This window comes from Montipora capricornis, chromosome 6 (assembly GCF_036669925.1).
Source record: "Montipora capricornis isolate CH-2021 chromosome 6, ASM3666992v2, whole genome shotgun sequence".
NCBI classification, from domain to species: Eukaryota; Metazoa; Cnidaria; class Anthozoa; order Scleractinia; family Acroporidae; genus Montipora; species Montipora capricornis.
Genome location: NC_090888.1, coordinates 49,470,911 through 49,488,410, shown reverse-complemented (window position 1 = coordinate 49,488,410; position 17,500 = coordinate 49,470,911). Strand labels below are relative to the sequence as shown.

Below are 17,500 nucleotides of genomic sequence, written 5' to 3'. Positions count from 1 at the left end.
CTTCCACTTTTTCTTGATTTCTACGAAATTCCAAAATGCTTACAGCGGTTTTTACATCATTTTTACCTCTCTCTCGGTACGCTATTCCCCCAAGCCTCGCTTTGGCGTCCTTATTTGTTACCAGTCTTACGCGCCTAAATATATATACTAGTTATACTTAATAAAAACACAGGCTCCCCAAGCTGAAAATACGGGTGTATGCGACAGCTTATGTATATAGAGAATTGTATGGGAAAATCACCGATCGTAAAAAAATTGTGTAAATAACTATCTCATTTGAAATAAAGTTTTCCTACCTCAAATGTGTGACGAACTTGTCTCTTGTGCCGAGTTTAGAGCCATTCTGACGACGTTTAGTGAAGTTATCCGGAAACGGTTACTAAAAGAATAGGAAGGCCGACCACTCCATCCATCGCTGGACAAACCTCGCTCCACAAATCGTTTTCTCCTCAACAGGAAAAGTCCCGAATCGCAATAAAAACAACAGTTCCATAAAGCACAATAAATTTCACTCCAAATACGTGTGTTTCGGCGGCCGAAAGACTCGTGAAGAACGAAAACTTTGCCTTAAAATTCACTTCTTCGGCTTTCCTCAGAGGCTTGTGACCGGGCAGTCAACAACGGCCGCTCGCCAGCTGGTTTCACCCTCAACTCTGATTGGAGGGTCGTGTTGCTAGCGGGCGGTCAAATTCACATGGACCAATCAGAGTTGAGGGTGAAACCAGCTTGCGAGCGGCCGTCACAAGCCTCTGAGGAAAGCCGAAGAGGTGAATTTTAAGGCAAAGTTTTCGTTCTTCACGAGTCTTTCGGCCGCCGAGACACACGTATTTGGAGTAAATTTATTGGGCCTTATGGAACTGTTGTTTTTATTGCGATTCGGGACTTTTCCTGTTGAGGAGAAAACGATTTGTGGAGCGAGGTTTAGCCAGCGATGGATGGAGTGGTCGGCCTTCCTATTCTTTTAGTAACTGTTTCCGGATAACTTCACTAAACGTCGTCAGAATGGCTCTAAACTCGGCACAAGAGACAAGTTCGTCACACATTTGAGGTAAGAAAACTTTATTTCAAATGAGATAGTTATTTACACAATTTTTTTACGATCGGTGATTTTCCCATACAATTCTCTATATACAGAAACTGTCGCATACACCACGTATTTTCAGCTTGGGGAGCCTGTGATAAAAATGATAAAGAAATGCATCTCTTGTAAAATGTAATGAAAGAAATTTGGAATAACAGATCTAATAAAATGTTTAAGACGAGATTTTTTTGAACTTCGAGCATTGCGCGGCCAAAAAGACCATAATAATCTGAGGAAAGCCGAAGAGGTGAAAATAAAAAAATAAAGCTCAAACGATATTATTTGTCAACTTTATGGAACTGCCAACATTTCAGAATAAACGTTTTGACTTCACCTGTTCTGTTGAAACCGTAATTTAGTTAGTTGTTTCAGTGTAAGCGGAATATACAGCGGTGAATTTTTACGCGTTTGGGAATTGAAAATAAAATATACCGTTATGCGAAACCCATATTATTTACTTGTTTCATGTCAGGTTACGCAGCAAAAATCTTGTTGTACCAAGGATTGCACGTCTTAATTGATAGTTTCTAGAAGTTCTACACTTGATTTGATCATTATTTGCTTTAAATGTATTTGAACCGGTTGTCTGATCTCGCCTCAAACTTGCAGGGTAGTGCATTTCTCAACCTTAAACATCGCCCTTTCAGCCAGAGATCTGCTTCCATTTGGTAAGTACTGGATTACTGATCATACTGTTATTTTGAACATCACCTCTGGTGCTTTCACTTTGCATAGTAAAATGCTTTTGAAATCATGAACTTTTCCAAACATCCGCGATTCCTTTGTGGCAGAGATAATTGGTTAACGAATTCTATATGGCAGCACTGCTTATCCGCTTTGTTGTAAGTTCATTGTATAGTGTACCGACATATGTCACTACAATACTGAACGTGCCTGCTTTTCAGTGCTACCTAAATAAATGTGGTTTTGTTTTGAACCAGTTGCGTAATTTTAGTTTGAAAATACACCTCGATTTGTTTACAAAATTGGCATTCGAAACCACTTGCGTTCGAGCTTCCTTCACGTGCGAGCGTTCTTCAGCCAGAACGTTGTCCTTTTCATATTTGGACAACATTGTTTACCTTGTACATTATTTCTGGAAAGTTCATATCATTTCCAAGAATTTTTATTGCTCCAAAACGTGAAGGAGATGCCAAAAAACATAAGCTAGACTGCTGTGGTGTAGAAAGAGCAAAGCTGTTAAAATATCCTGTTAGATGGTGTTGGAACATGTACCACTGTAGCAAAAATATGTTCGTTCTGACTTTTCTTGTACCGGAAACACTGATATATTATTTGTTAACGTTGTTTGTTTACCCTTCAACTTCTTTGCTTTGCTCATTAATCCTGGAGTCATGTCTGGTTTACGTTGGCTCCTCAGCATTTCACCTAAACGAGTTAGCAGCTTATCTACCAAGGATGAAATACTCTGCGCCAAGTTCTGTGCAAATGTTAGAGTCCTGCCTTCTCTGCCATTATTTTGAAATTTCCAGCAGACAAACCCTTAAAAAATATACTTAAGCTTATAGGTCTAATCTCCAGTTGTTCACATTCCTGTTTACAATGTATATCTATCATAAAAGGCAGACTTGTTTTGCTTAATTGAACCACAAAACAGGTTGATTTCCTCCTCCTAATAATTCACTTATCCATGATTTTTGTTTTCCATCACAGAGGGCACTTTTATAAGATGAATACTCTTCACTGTTTGGATGATGGATAAATTCCAAGACAAAAGCAATGGTTTCTGGTGGAAGTTAATGACTACATGGGTATCTTATTTTCGGAAGTGCTGCTCCTGGACCATACATCTTACTATGAAGTCTAGCTTTTGTTAATTCGTAGTCTGTGCATGATACTTCTTCTCCTTGAGTGTTAGTAAACCTGAACATTTGCTTAATTTCCTTATTTGTGTATTGCTGTGCCACACAGCTCAACAGTTCAACCCGTTTGCGACTTCCAGGCTTCTCTCTGGAGTAGCTGAGAGCTAAGCCCTCCATGGTGTTAGCATTTGCATGTGGAACATTCACTTTTTCCTGGATAGAATTTGAAAGAAGTGAAGACAATGGCTTGCTCCTTTTACTTTTTGCTTCTAGTAAGAAACACCTCCTTAGAGGGTGAGGTTCGCATGTTTACAATCATATTTCCAAAAGTTGCTAAAGCCAGTATTTGTGGAAATTACTGATAGAGATGAAAAATATTGTGGTCTTATTTTTTTTAATATCAAACGGAAGGAAAAAAGTCCTGATCTGATTATTAAAATGCAAAAAAAAATACTCTTGATAGACTGGATTAGTTTTCTATTTTAGGGAAGAATGCATACAGTACAAACTCACATAAAAGAACCTTGTGCAGGCTGAAATTTGGCATTTTACCCAAAAATATAAGAACCTTTTCAGCCTGAAAAGAAAAAGAAAAAGAGGTTCTTTTACAAAAAATTTTATTGGATTTTCTCTAGAAATATGTTTTCCATAAAGCTACAGTGCAATACTGTCTAAATATCGTATGAAATAAAATATACAAATTTCTTGCTGTTCCTCTGAGAAATAAGTACCGATTAAGAAACTACATGTAATCAGCCTGAATTATGAAAAATTAGCCTAAAATATTAGAACCTGCTCAGCCTGACCTCGAAAATTCTAGGTTCTTATATATGGGTTTTTTCTGTATTTTGTAGGGTTAGTAAATTTTACCCTGTTATACAAGCATGACAGTATGCCATGTTTTCAGTTTCTCGGGCTTAGGAGATCCTTGAATTGTGTTCATCTTTTCACTGTCAATCCAAATAAACTGAAAAACCAACTAACAAGGTAGAATATGTATGGTGGAATTTTACTATGTGAGTTAAAAAAAGGAAAGTTTTGTTTGAAAATATGAATGTTAACTGTATCCCATCGAATTGGCCTTCAAGAATTTCGAGGCAGATCTCTTCATTTGAGGCACCCATGTTTTCAACTTCTGTTTTAAGTTCAGCCACTTTTTGCCTTGCGCAGTTTTTAAGTTTGTTTCGAATCCTCCGCTGAGTTTGCTTTGACGCCAGTTCATATGACACTGGGGGACGACCAACTTGATTTTGAATAGAATTGTTTGCGGACGGGGGCTGTGAAACACTTTTGTTTACACTGGGTGACAGCCTGTGCAACCTTACATAACATGCACCACAGCACCTTAAACTGCTTATGAGGGCCACACAGCCAGACTTATTTTCCAGAAAAAGTTTTCTTTGCTTCAGGGGACAAACTATCTACTGACTTTTGTAGTGACTTTAAATGTTTTAGCTTGTACAGGGGAGTTGTGCATCATCATTTTTGCAATGTTTAGTATTTTTGCATCGCTAATCTTTGAATTGCTTAAATTCTGAGAAGGTGTGTGATGAAAGAAATCTAAAACCCGAAAGTAGACGGTGTGTCTCTTATACCATTAAAAGCTTAGTAAAGAGTGGAGTTAAGTTTCCACTTAAAAGTCCAGCCAATTGGACCGAATGAAATTTACTGCGTGCGGCTGAAGGCTATTCTCACTAAATATGAACTCAACAACTCATCTCAGTATTTGAAGAGTATTTTATACTACCGCATCAAAAGAAAAGAAGGTTTACAAAGAACAAACGCGTTATGAAATTCAGTTCTGTTTTCTCCGCATTACCCTTGTGGCACTATTACACAATACCGTGTTTTCGCGCTCCGATGTGTCCAAAGGACGACATGTAGTTGGGAACGATAAGGAAAACTAAACCATAACTCTACGGTTTCTAATAAATCAGCACAGCGAAACGCCGGAGGAGAAATCAACGGCAATCGCACAAAATCTTTTCGAGGAAACGTATACTATTACTGAGATACCATTTTTCTGAAATCATAATGAAAAACCTCCCTAAAACTAAACATCAGTCGTAAAAAATACGCAAACGCTGTTCGGAGGTTCAATAAAATAGTTGGGGAGGTTTCCCGGCATATTTTTGAAGAGAATGTTCGAACAGGTTTCTACGGTGAGGTTTATGTTCGGACGTGCAGTGAAACTGAATCTTGAGGTTTCTTGGTGGCTTTAGCTTCTTAGTTCTCTATTGAAGTGCTGATTGATGAAGTAGCTTACTCCACTTCAGTCTCTTTCGGCGAAGGTGGTTGTGGTGAGGGAATAGGTACACCTCCCGCAGTAAAGGCGATAAGCCCTTCGCGGATTCGGGGATTTGAGGTTTACGAATTACATCAGAACACTGATCAGGAGTTACAGTGCATGAGTCTAGATCGAAGCTCTTCCTCGTGTCGTTTCCACAAAGTATTTTTCGGGGTAATTGTACCCGGCTTTCGTTCGTACCGGCACCCAGTTGTATCATAGGTTCTATATCAGCAAATTTGGAGTAATACTAGCACATGGCAACGAAAATCCTAGAAAATTTGCGGGGAAACGTGGCATTACAGAGTTTTATTATAGCCCTGAGATAGTGCGCGCGCTGTGATTGGCTAATTTAGTGGGTGCTATTCCACAGTAAGGCCCGCTAGCGCTAAATTTGAAATGTTGATGCAACATGTTCTAGCAAGTCTTTCATGTTGCTTATTTGAAATCAACTCTTTGACTGTTGCAAGCGAGTATTTCAAAAAGCCAAAAAGATTTATTCTTTCTTTGTATATTGACTTTTACTCTCTTCTATTTTTTCTCTCTCGCCATATAAAAACAGAAAGTTAAAATCAGTCCTGGCGTATCAAACTTTACCTACCCTTTGGCTTTTACCATTGTCTTCGGTGATCCCTCTGAAGGAGGCTGAGTTGACGCTCTTCCTGTTTCGATCACAAACCAGGTAAACTATGTTGGTCCATTCATTTAAAGTCCCTGGTCGTTGTCAAAATCTCTAACGATACTACTACTACTACTACTACTACTACTACTACTACTACTACTACTACTACTACTACTACTACTACTACTACTACTACTACTAGTACTACTACTACTAGTTTACCTAAATGGTAGAAATAAATAAATAATATTAGAGTTAGACACAATGACTTCCTCAGGATAATGCATTCAAAACTATGTGAAAAGTATTATTCACAAAACACAGAAAAATGGTTTCAACATAAACCCGAAGGCGTCCTCGGGAATAAAAAAGTAAAAGTGCTTTGGGACTTAAAAGTGTATTGTGACCACGTCATAGAAGTTAGAAGACTACATATTAATGTGGTAAGAATTTAAAACGGAGCTGTTTGATTAAGATGGTTCGGTTCCTGGAGATAGTCGTGTTACTGATTTAATAAAATGATGAAGGTAACGATAATGATTATAAACTTCCATGTTGGCTTATAGCTCCAGAATCTTGCACGTCAAATAATCAGAATCATACTAACTGGTTGACTTCTTAGTTTTAGATCGACTTCTTAGTTTTAGATTGACCCTAGTTTGATATCACGATAAGCCAACTAATTTGTCCTGCTTAGTGTGATCTCTTAAGTTCACGTCTTCAAAGGGAAGTTTTTTGTGCTGGACAACGGATGTGCAGATTTTGGAAATACGCTACTGCTGAAGTATCCTACACAACTGCCATAGCTGCGATGCGATCATCCCAAAATCTTAACATGCTTCATTTCGCAGTAAGATATACACGTTTTACAAAGAGCCAACAGGGACGTCAGCAACGATTCCCCTATTAATGAAGAGGGTAGGACTCCATGACAAGTGCATAGTAGTAAAAAGAGTAGTAGAAAAAGAGAATTCGCAGTAGGCCCGTCACACTAGTGAGACTCTAATGGTCATATTCACTGTGGGAAGCGTGGGAAGGTCTTCAAAGAATACTTTTGGTATATTATAAAAGCATGGTTGCGATGGTAAATGCTGAAAGGCTTGAAGTACTTTAAAACCCGAGAGTAAATGAACATTTTTATAACGTTTATTTCAAGTTTCTACTTTTCGTTGCGATATGCAATAAAACCTGTTGAAGATCCCGTTAGTTCCCTGGATAATCGTAAAGTTAACGTGGATGTCTTATGAATTCCGACGTTTTGGTAAGTTTCTGTGAGAGTCCACATGCATATCTGAAAGAAAAGGGACACATTTAAGTAAAAGTAAAAAGATAATTACTAAAAAAAGTAAAATAACGCAGGAGAAATAGTATATTACTATTTCACATTACTAATAAGGGAGTTACTAACAGGCTGTTGTGCATTTGGAAATCCAGACTACTAAGGTGATTTTGTTTCATCTGGTAGGGAGAGAGTTGATTCGTTTGAGAATTTGGTAAATTTACTCAATTGCCTTAGTCTACTCGTAATTGTTCTTAACAGCTTCCATTAATGCGACGCATAACTCTGAAGCTGTTAACAGATTTATTTATTTTTTCTGCGAGTAGTCAAGTGAGGCGTACCTTCAAAGTACTGCCAACACAATAAACGGGTTTGTGACATAATAATATCAAGCTTGTGGTATTTCTAATCTTAAAAGCATTCCAGCTGATGCTTCTGCACAAACTTCAAGCATGACAGACGCGCACTAATGAGTTGATCCGGGCCTGAAGGTGTCCTGATTACAGAGGGTGGGATAACAGATGATTCTTTGTCACCTAGTTAAAAAAAGGGTCGCTCGACGGGTTTTCCTGCTTACCATACCTTAATTTTATTGTTACCGCAGTGAGTGAGCCTGAAGCGAACGAACGAGGCAGCTCTCTAATTGGGAGAAGAAAACATTTTTCTTTGAAACGGAAGGGCCGGATTGAGGTCAAAAGCGCAATAATTGTGCTATGCGCGAATGGAAAAATGAAGATGCGCGGTATGATAGTCTGTTTCTCATTTCGCTCTCTCGTATTGTTTACACTATCACACAACAAGAAAATAAATTCGAAATCGTTGAATGAAAAAAAAAGGCCAAGAACTTTGGAATTTTGTAGGAAACAAATCTTTTAACCACCTCTGCAATTCTCAGGTCTGTGCGGTTCATCGTTTCTGAGTTATTTGTGGAAGCGTTTAACGCAAGTTTACAAAGTTTTCTTGGTCCACCAATGTGGCGGCCGGTAATCAACGAAAACATCTGGAGTTTACTTTGCGATGAAAGCGCTTACTTCTCGCTCATGTGATAAAATACGAACACATCAATAAAGTATGAACACATCTCCTAATGCACTTGAAAGGCTCAAACTGCTGAGATTCATAGGGATAGACATTTTCCAACAAAAAAACCTTCGGATCATGGTGCCCCGAGAAATAATAGAATGCTCAGCCAAAAGTGTTACTTTCAGGGAAAATTTCACAGGTTTCCGATACAAGAGAAAAAACACTCCTTATCTTGTGAAAGGGTATATCTAAAATTTGATTTGGGATTATACTGTCTGTGATGAGATCAGTTACTTGGTCGGGCTGGCTCGGATTCCGAGATATCGCCTCATCATTTTGTGACGCATGTGTTGTGCGTCGGTATTTATTTTATTTCCGCGCCCTGTGACGTTTTCATATCAGTGCCGAGGTTAAACTTTCCGTATGGACAGAGGACTATTTTTTTACTTCATGCCTTTCCCGGTTAAAGGGATCATATGAAGGGGTTGTAAAGGTTACTGTTCTTGTTGACACCTTTTCTGTAAGGCAAGGATGAGGTTGCGTTTATCTGGAAAAAAAATCTATTATCATTGCCCTGTATCTAATAAGACGGTTTTGTTTTACAAAAGATATATCTTTGACCTGGCACCAAACCATGGGGTCACAAGCCGTACTTCGACGGCCTATTAGGGACTTTAAGATAGTGTACAACGGTAGGCTGGGACGGTTGGATGCATATACCGGAGACTTTGGACGAGTACGGTAGAAAGGCGCGAACATTTTTAACTTAAGATTCGACCAACACGACCGTAGGACAGTGGAATAAACATGTCTTTTGAAGAGGCGAGAAATTCTCTTGTAATTTTTTTTGCAGAAGGTTCAATTAGCGAGGAGCAATTTCTTCTTTTATACCATGAATACGAATCAGTGAATCCTCTTTATCCTTACTGGGAATTTGAACCAGTTTGTTTAGATTCCTTGAATTCTAGCGAGTGTAAATCCGCTAAGGGGAATTGGTTCATAAACAAAAAATGCGGCTACAATTATCTCTTTTACCTTTCTTTTCTGCTTTCCTCTTGTTTTATGGTAGATTATGGATAACGCTACATTGAGAACAAGCAAATTTTGGTTTGAGCCGAGATGTGGCCGAGTGATGTCTTTGAATGAACTCAGAATTTTCGCTAGAATTTTGCATTTCAGCGATGGATAAATCAAGACAAACACAACCAAATGCACATTTAACCCAAACGGGAATAATTATTCAATTCAAAATAAATGAAAAGACTAAAATAATGCGAATAAGTATGGAAGAATTCCTACCGAATTCACCGAAGATTCCACGAAGAGAAACCCGCCGAAAACATACCGTCCTGGAAGCACGACGGTCAAATGTCACGGGGATTTTGCGTGACATGACACTCATCTAACCGTCCCAGTCTACCGTCGTGTATTATCTTAAAGTCCCTATTATCCAAAGTGTAACCTTTTCCCTACCAGATGACTATTAGAAGCACACTTAAAGCTCGGATAAATACAACTTTAATAACACTACACGATGCTATACTACATGGCGGATCTCTCTCTTAGATACCCATAACTCCGCGCTTTACATAGGTCCGCATAGCATACTTGTACGACACCACACAAAGTATCTGGTCTGAGATAGGATTCTCTAAATTAAAAACCCTAGTATCGACTTTCGCAAGGAAAGATGAAAACGCGCCTTCAATAAACTAAAACTACAAGGAAGACAGCAAAACTTACAGCCACGTCACCGGAGCAGTCACCAGTGGATCCAAGCTTGAAGGAACCGCATGGATTGTATGCAAAGTAATAGTCACTTCCTTCTTTTCTGGCTTTCCGAAATCTAACATGGAATACAGATTGGCGTAAAGATTGCCATTCAGATTGGTTTTAACATTTAAAATCACTTGCAGTGGGGAAATTGTTCCCGCAGGCACGAACGAAACTGATTTGGGGGTTCAAACAGACTGAACAAAAAAATGGCAAAACGAAGAAAACTTTGCACTTATAAGCAATAAAAAATTGCAATATTGTTCTAAAATTGAGATCGATTCATATTGGTAGCGAATCCGCATTTTTAGAAGATAGATCTACGAAAAGTTTTTTCGTCGTTAGTGGTGGTCGAAAGCCTGCTAAGAGGCATCCTGCTAAGAGCGCACGTTCTTGCTTATGTTCGTGGGTAGTACAGAGACGAAGGCCTACGTCGAGGCAGTATGAAATTGTTTTTCTCTGGAAAAAGAAGTGGATGACTAGAAACAGACTAAGCGAGTAGTAGTTGTAAGACAAATCTGTGTAATGGTGTCCTTGAAGTGGGAGATGCCACAGCAGGCGAGTGGAAGGTGCCAACTGGCTGGATTTGGTTTCGGTGGTCCCAAGCTCAACTTCACCACATGCGATACATTTCCAAATGGTAGCTCTCTACCAGTTGGGGTATTTACCTATTACCCATGATTTATTTAAAATATTTGTTTCGCTGCTTATTCTTGCAAATCACATTCCAGTACATATGTTGTGGTTTAATTTTGTTTCGATTCTGGTTTGAAAAGTTTATTTTTGTTCAAACCAGTTTAAATTTTAGAACACTGATCATTTTAGCATACTTGGATATTTTTCTGTACTTAATTTAGTGGAGAATGTATAAAGTAAACTAGAGAAATCATTTTAAGATTATGATGGTGGATTGTAGTCTCTGATGCTATCAAAGACAATAATACTTGCATGTGGACTGTGATTTTTAGTGTTTAGGGTTAAATGCCCAGCTTAGTTATCAGGCTTAAGCACTTAGTTTGGATGGTTAGCTTTCATGTAACGTTAGGGACACTGCCTGGATTTTAGTAATTAGAGTTAGGCTAGCTCTCAATTAGGTTTACGCACTTATTTGAAACGGCTAGCATTTCAGGAGGTGTATGACAACTGAAAACTGCCTACAAAAAGCGCCGATAAACAGTATTTAAGTATACAAAGCGCCCATTTCAAATAACGCTGAGAAGCTGTATTTATGTCCCAGCATCCACTTTAAAACGGTTTGCTTTCAGTGCGGGTTAAGGTTAGCTTGCGGTCTGCAAGTGTCAGACACTGCATTCCAGGTAAGGGATTGGCAAGCATTTTAGTGGTTGGAGTAATCAGTTATTTGCAGTGTTTAGTCTAAAACATACATACTTTATTTAAGGTATCGTAAACAAAAACACGAATAGTAATACCCTTAAAAGGAAGTTTAAGAGGTTAACCCTAGGTGAATAAACTTCCAGAACTAAAAGTTAAAAATACATGAATAAAATCTAAGATGAGTAAAAACCTAAGAAATACGCATGTGTGATTTAAGAGCTATTTTAAAACGTCTTAAATTTCCTATCTCAACAACATTGGCAGGCAGGTTATTCCATTCGCGGATAATTTTGAGAAAGAAAGAATATTTATAACAATTACAGTTCGCCGATTTAACTTGCAGTTTGTAATTGTGATTGTCTAGGTATTTGGGTTAAGAATATTGGTTCATGGTTGGTGGAAGTAAAGCATATTTTCACATGCAGGATAAAAGGGTATAGCTTGTGAAGAAGCCGCTGTGCTGTGGCAATGGGGAGGTGAAATATGGTGACGTTTCGAGTGTTAGCCCTTGTCAGAGCTAAAACCTTTTCTGTCTTTCACAAGTAGGACTCCTTTTGATAATGAAAAAAAAAACTGTGATATTCTTTAATCATTCCGTTGGCAATATAACTTGTATAATACAAGAGTCATAAATAGTTGTCTCTCAGATTTTCAATTACATAGAGCAGTACACAATACGACACAATAATACAATACATACTTAATTGACCGCTCCCCATAGGGGCTTTTCAGGGCCAATGACACACAACGAAACGACCGAACAGAATAACAACAACAATTGCTAAGAATCCCAACTGGCCGGAGGCAAACCAGTTGGCTATTTACAAGTGCAGCTGGGAAGTTGAACCAGGGACTACCAGGAACAAATTCAACGAGTGGTCAGAACGGGTCTTGAAACCGGGATCTCCGGATCTCAAGGAAAGCGCCCTAACCACTGGGCCACACTGCCTCTCAAATGGTACAATGGTACTATTTGTACTATTAAGATATTAATAAACTAAAATTTGCCTTGAAAGGAAATTATTCATTTTGCGAAATGGCCTGTTTACAAGCTGAATGTGAAAGAAATTTCTTTAAAATAAACGAAAGTACGATAAGTAGCACTAGACAGGTCTAATTTTGTAGGAGAGATAAGTCATTGGACTTCTCCAAACTTGGTCACTACACAAGCATAATGGTTTTCGATCTCAGTTATTTTTCCTAAAAGCATGTTGGGATAAAAGGGTGACAAAGACTAGAACGTTGGAGCTGCCATTGATTGTTGGACATTTTCTGTGCGGCATGGAATGGATGTGTTGACAACTTTCTGGCTGATTTCTGCATAATTTCTTGAACTCACTTTATTTTCCGTAATTGGCTGTCCTCTGTGAATGTGTGCTTGAAAGAAGACTTGAAACAGATCTCGTCTTTGGACTGCTTTCTTGTTCTTTCCTGTGAAGAGTTTGTCATTGCTGTAAAACCAATTCCTTCCAGTTATCATCTGTTGTTCGATTTTGTTAATTGGTTCGGCTTAGATCCTTTTTTTCCTGAAAGGCGGACTTGCATCTCTGTTTTTCTTTCCAGAAATGTATAGTCTTGTTGTAAACATTATCTCGTAAATAACAATTTTCTTGTGAGTCTTTTTTCTTTAGGTGGCCATTTAATACCTCTGTTTCTCTAGAGAAATCGATTTTATTTACGCATTAGCGTTGGCATGACTCTGCCACATGTGGATTATAAGGAGTAGGCAGCAGATCCAGAGGTAAGAAGTTCAAGATCAAGTTCTCGTGAGTATACAGAAAGTCATTGAGAAAGATGCAGTGTCTGTGAGTAGTGTTGTTTAGAGTGGGTGGGCATGAAGGGTGGATCAATGTGTGAAGGAAGGGTAGGGTAGGATAGAGATACTGGGAGGAGTAGATGAGAAGAAGGGGGAGGGCGGAGGAAATATCTAGTTCTCAAAAATAGAAAAAAAACACTTTTAGACAGCTGATCGAAAAAAAAAAGAAACAGTTAAAAGAGTCTGAAAAAAACATGCACTGGTTTAAAAAAACTCAAACCAAAAACCAAATTAAACCACAACGCATACAGATGAAATTTTTACCATATAAATGATACTCATAATATTGGAAATTCCACGGTTGGCTTAGTCAGTTCAATTAGCGAGCTTGCTCTCAGATGCGCTGAAAAATCAATTCGGAGAAATTTCCGTCCAACCCCGGAAAAAAGGAAAAAGCTTTCAATATAGGGTATGCCTCATTGTACCCTGCGATCACAGTCTCCTTCGATCTTCCTAGATAAGTCGGGAAGAGGAAAGGAAACTCTCTTCCTTCCTCTTCCCGACTTATCTAGGAAGATTGACAAAGACTCTGCTCGCAGGGTAGCTCGCAGAGTGTGTTGAACTGTGAGAGTGGATTAACTGACTCTGAATTTAACGCATGAACATCTGATAAAAAGAAAAGAAAAGAAGAGAAAAACGAAACCCAAAAGAAACCCAACCGGTAGATGATTTTTTGCTTTCATCTCTGTTTTTGGCACAAATTTAGCGAATGATCTTTTGTCTGGTAGAAGCCAAAACGCAGGACCGGGGTCGGGGAAGGAGTGTCTTTTTTTTTTTTCAAACACATTTTGTTCCAATTTTGTTGTTATTCTCATGTCCTTATATTTTATGGGCACGAGTGCTGTTTTGAAAGTTCTCAAAATTCGGCGTGTGCAATTTGAGAGCTTTCAAAACATCACGAGTGGCCAAAAATCAGGAAGTGCACGAGCAAGTTAATGCTTTGTTTTTATTTATTACATACTCAACAAACTTACTCAATTGCACTCTATTGTCTATTTATGCATTCGTCATTGACCAATCAAAAAAACCATACTCTGTTGAGTACACAATCACGGTAATAGAGGTCTTATCTTTTAACTGCTGCTTCCCGGTCCTTATGCTCGTGTAAATAAATTCCCGCCAAGGTCGGGTTTATTGTAGTCGTTTATTTTTACTTTTCTTACCGTGCTTCACCTTCCTTTTGCAGTGGAGCTAAATTGTAAAGCTTTTCGTCAGGACCGGTGCAGTGACAATCACCATCCCACTGCGTCGTCATCTTGAAACCCTCAGCATGGTTTGGTAAAGTGGTGTACAAGAAGAACGAACTAATGACACACCTTATCCAGCTTGATAAGGCCGTGGCTCTGAAATCGCTAAGAAGTAACATTACAAGTCGGCTGCAGATTAGAACTAAAACTGCTACACCATTTCATTGCAATAGGAAGGCCTTGGACAAATTCTCAACCTCAAACTCGTTCTAAAATTATTTGCGGCATATTATTCTTTTTTGGTCTACCGAATTTTGGATTTTTGATGCAGTCCTTAGACTGCTAGAGTGTCTTGATCCAGATTAAGGCCAGTTAGCAACTTAAGTTCGGACGGAGATGGAGCGACCCTGTCTACAAAGTTATCAAGTTACCTTAAGTATGGATACCTATAAGCCTAATGTTTTTTTCAGAGAAAATTCGGTTTTGAATCCGCCAGCAAATTTTGGAAGAAGCAGATTCGGCTTATAGCCGAGGGTTTTGTTCTCTTTTAGGTATCATCAGCAAGAGGTTGATTTGTCGATAGCTGGGCAAATCATACTTTCGCATGAGATGAAATAGATGACTAAAAGGCGCAACATTTTCAAATTTAAGGTTGCCCTTTGATGACAGAATTCCTGCAATGCGAAGGCTGGCTAAAATCACTGCATCCCTGTACTTTTTAATTAACTTAAAAATGCTCGCAGGAAGAAATCAGCAGGTATTGAAATCATAATAAAGGAAGATTACGACTGGGCTTTTCGTTCTCTCTTCTCGTCTTTCAAATGTCAACCACAATTAGGTTATCTGACTTTGAAGTTCCTAATTTGTCGTTTTCATAAGCACTTTGATACGAACCACACTTTTCCCGAATTGAAAAGGTCCAGTAATGTTTGATTCTTTTTTTGCCAAAGCAGCAGTTCTGTGCGAATTGTAAAAAAATGTGTTAAAATTTCACTTTTAAAACACCCTCTAAGAAATTATGTCTGTGATTAAACATTATCCCTCTTTTAGAGATTCCCCGTTTATTAGAGATTCCATATATTTTAGAGACTCCTGCCCTTTTAGAAATTCCTCGTTTTAGAGTTAGCCTCATGCTAGCCGCGTAAAGGGGTTTAGTTCCTAAATATTGCATGCTTAACAAATTAAGATTCTGACTTTTTTGTGCTAGGACATATTGCTGTTCTTGGTCATACGGTTAATGTTTACTAATTAACAAACTAAAATTATGGATAGTTTTCTCATGCATTCTTAGAAGGCCAGGTCTTGTTTCCGGGCTGCAAGCCTAGACATTTTCCTTCTTTAAGACAGACTTCAGGCATCATCTCTTTTGCAATCGGTTAAATTGTATTCCTATATATAAATGAAGTCATTAAAACATCTTGTACTTACCATTTGGTGTACAAAACAATGCTTTAAAATTGAGATAAAATATCAAATTGTTGACACGAATGTATAACTGTATTTCACCAATTTAAGCAAATGCCCAGGGCAATGCGTGATCAAAAGGAAATTCGCATTACAGAAAGGCGATCGTAATGCTTTTTGATTTGTGCTAAGTTTTAAAATTGAAAGACTGCATCGAGACAATATAAAGCCAACCTGATCTCCAAATGGTATTAAAACCCTTTCCATGCATAAACGTATTTAGTTTCTGGTGAAAGATTATCAAAAAGATAAAAAAGCTTCCCTATCCTTACCCTTCACGTGTCAGATTCGACACACATCGTACATCTGAATAAAAGCTCCCTGCAATTTAGTTTCTGGTGAAAGGTTATTTTGGACGAACTGAGAGAACAGTGATGTGGTATATTTTCTCGGAATTCTCGGGAACATCATGTGACAAAATACGACCAAAGATCAAAAAGAAATAACGTCATTTAGCTTCCCCGATCCTTACCTTTCACGTTGCAGATTCGACACACATCGTGCATCTGAATAAAAGCTCCATGCAATTTAGTTTCTGGTGAAAGGTTATGTTGGACTAACTGAGAGAACACTGATATGGTTACATATTATTCTTGGAATTCTCGGGAACAGCATGTGACAAAATAGGACCAAAGATCAAAAAAATGATCTTTTCTTTTCTGAAAAAAAGTAAATGACTTTTAGCAGATTGATTTTGATTTAGTAGTGCATTTCGAATTACAGAAAAAAAGGAACTACCATGAGTGGACATTCCCTTACAGACCCCAGATGGAAATGAAAGAGCGAACGATTGTTCCAAGGTGGAGGATTAAATTAGAGCACGCGCACAGCAAACTAATTCAAGGCCTCATCGGTAGAGATCAATGCTGCGCCAAGGTTGCTCTTCTCTACAGTGGCTAAAGGAGGGCCGTCTAAGACCTCCTAATAACCCTGCACTGGGTGCCGTTGATGCAGAATTCAATTCTTACTGTGTGCTCAGTAGTATTAGTTTTTTTTTATGATTAGGCAAGACAAAGTGAAATAAAATTGTTCTTCTAAGAACCCACGTCCCCTCTCTATTATGATCGTTGTAGGACATAAGGAGGGTGAGAGCAGGGGGGCATCACAAGCAAACCCTTACATAACTAGTTAAAAAGCGTGGATTGTTCTTATCTTATGTGATGAACTTTTTCTTTGCGAGCTCAAGATCAACTGCTCTATTTATACCATTCTGACTTTCATAGAAACTCATGAACCAACGGAAACGAGTACTTCCATAACTGTCTTTTAAAATAAAGTAGGCAGGCAGTTTGCAAAATCGAAAAACGAAAAACACGGATTGTTCATTCATTTTGAATCTTATTGGCAACTCTTCGTATTAATTCTAAAAGAATACCACAAAATACTAAAATTGACATTAGCAACATAAATTTCTATGCTCTATCTGAAAACAAAAAACTACAACTATGGTTGCAGTCTGTTGTCTGGGCGATTCTGTTCTTTCTTTTCAGTATATACAATAGAAGGAACCGATAAAAGAATTAAACTGGTAAACATTTCCTTCAGATCTGAGTCCGTGACAACTTTAAATGATAAAAAAACTTTGTAACCGTAGAGGCCCTATCTCACATATAATTCTGTGGGATGTGATTTAACACGAGTGATCGACTTGGAAAGAATCTTCTAAATGGACTGCTGATCAATGAGACCTCATGAACAACTACGGACAGAAGTCTAAGGAAAGGAGCCGAAGTGCTGAAACTTGAAAGAACTCGTAAAACTAAAACATATAGTGATGTAGAAAACTCGTTTAAATTCAAATCACTATTTC

General features: G+C 38.3%; 1 protein-coding gene across 3 annotated transcripts; it reads right to left on the bottom strand.

The window, feature by feature from the left end:
* Nucleotides 1–6,935: 6,935 nt before the first annotated feature.
* Nucleotides 6,936–16,255, bottom strand: LOC138050587 (uncharacterized). 3 transcript variants are annotated; one of them, XM_068896905.1, is made up of 4 exons: nucleotides 16,163–16,255; nucleotides 14,203–14,391; nucleotides 9,859–9,961; nucleotides 6,936–7,104 (listed from the first exon to the last, which is right to left on the bottom strand). In XM_068896905.1, exons 2-4 carry the CDS (start codon nucleotides 14,292–14,294, stop codon nucleotides 6,973–6,975), a joined length of 327 nt encoding a protein of 108 aa, XP_068753006.1. In that variant the 5' UTR covers nucleotides 14,295–14,391; nucleotides 16,163–16,255; the 3' UTR covers nucleotides 6,936–6,972. The 3 variants fall into 3 exon arrangements, with proteins under 3 accessions (XP_068753006.1, XP_068753007.1, XP_068753005.1); XM_068896906.1 differs by lacking the exon at nucleotides 16,163–16,255 and adding an exon at nucleotides 15,963–16,061 and having other exon boundaries at nucleotides 14,203–14,382; XM_068896904.1 differs by lacking the exon at nucleotides 16,163–16,255 and adding an exon at nucleotides 15,963–16,055.
* Between the last annotated feature and the right edge of the window lie 1,245 nt (nucleotides 16,256–17,500).

Coding starts and splice junctions, on each gene's coding strand:
- LOC138050587 (XM_068896905.1), bottom strand. CDS start 14,294: ATGACGACGCAGTGGGATGGTGATTGTCACTGCACCGGTCCTGACGAA. Junction 9,962..14,202: donor CAAAAGGAAGGTGAAGCACG/GTAAGAAAAGTA, acceptor ATTCCATGTTAG/ATTTCGGAAAGCCAGAAAAG. Junction 7,105..9,858: donor ACTGCTCCGGTGACGTGGCT/GTAAGTTTTGCT, acceptor CTTTTCTTTCAG/ATATGCATGTGGACTCTCAC.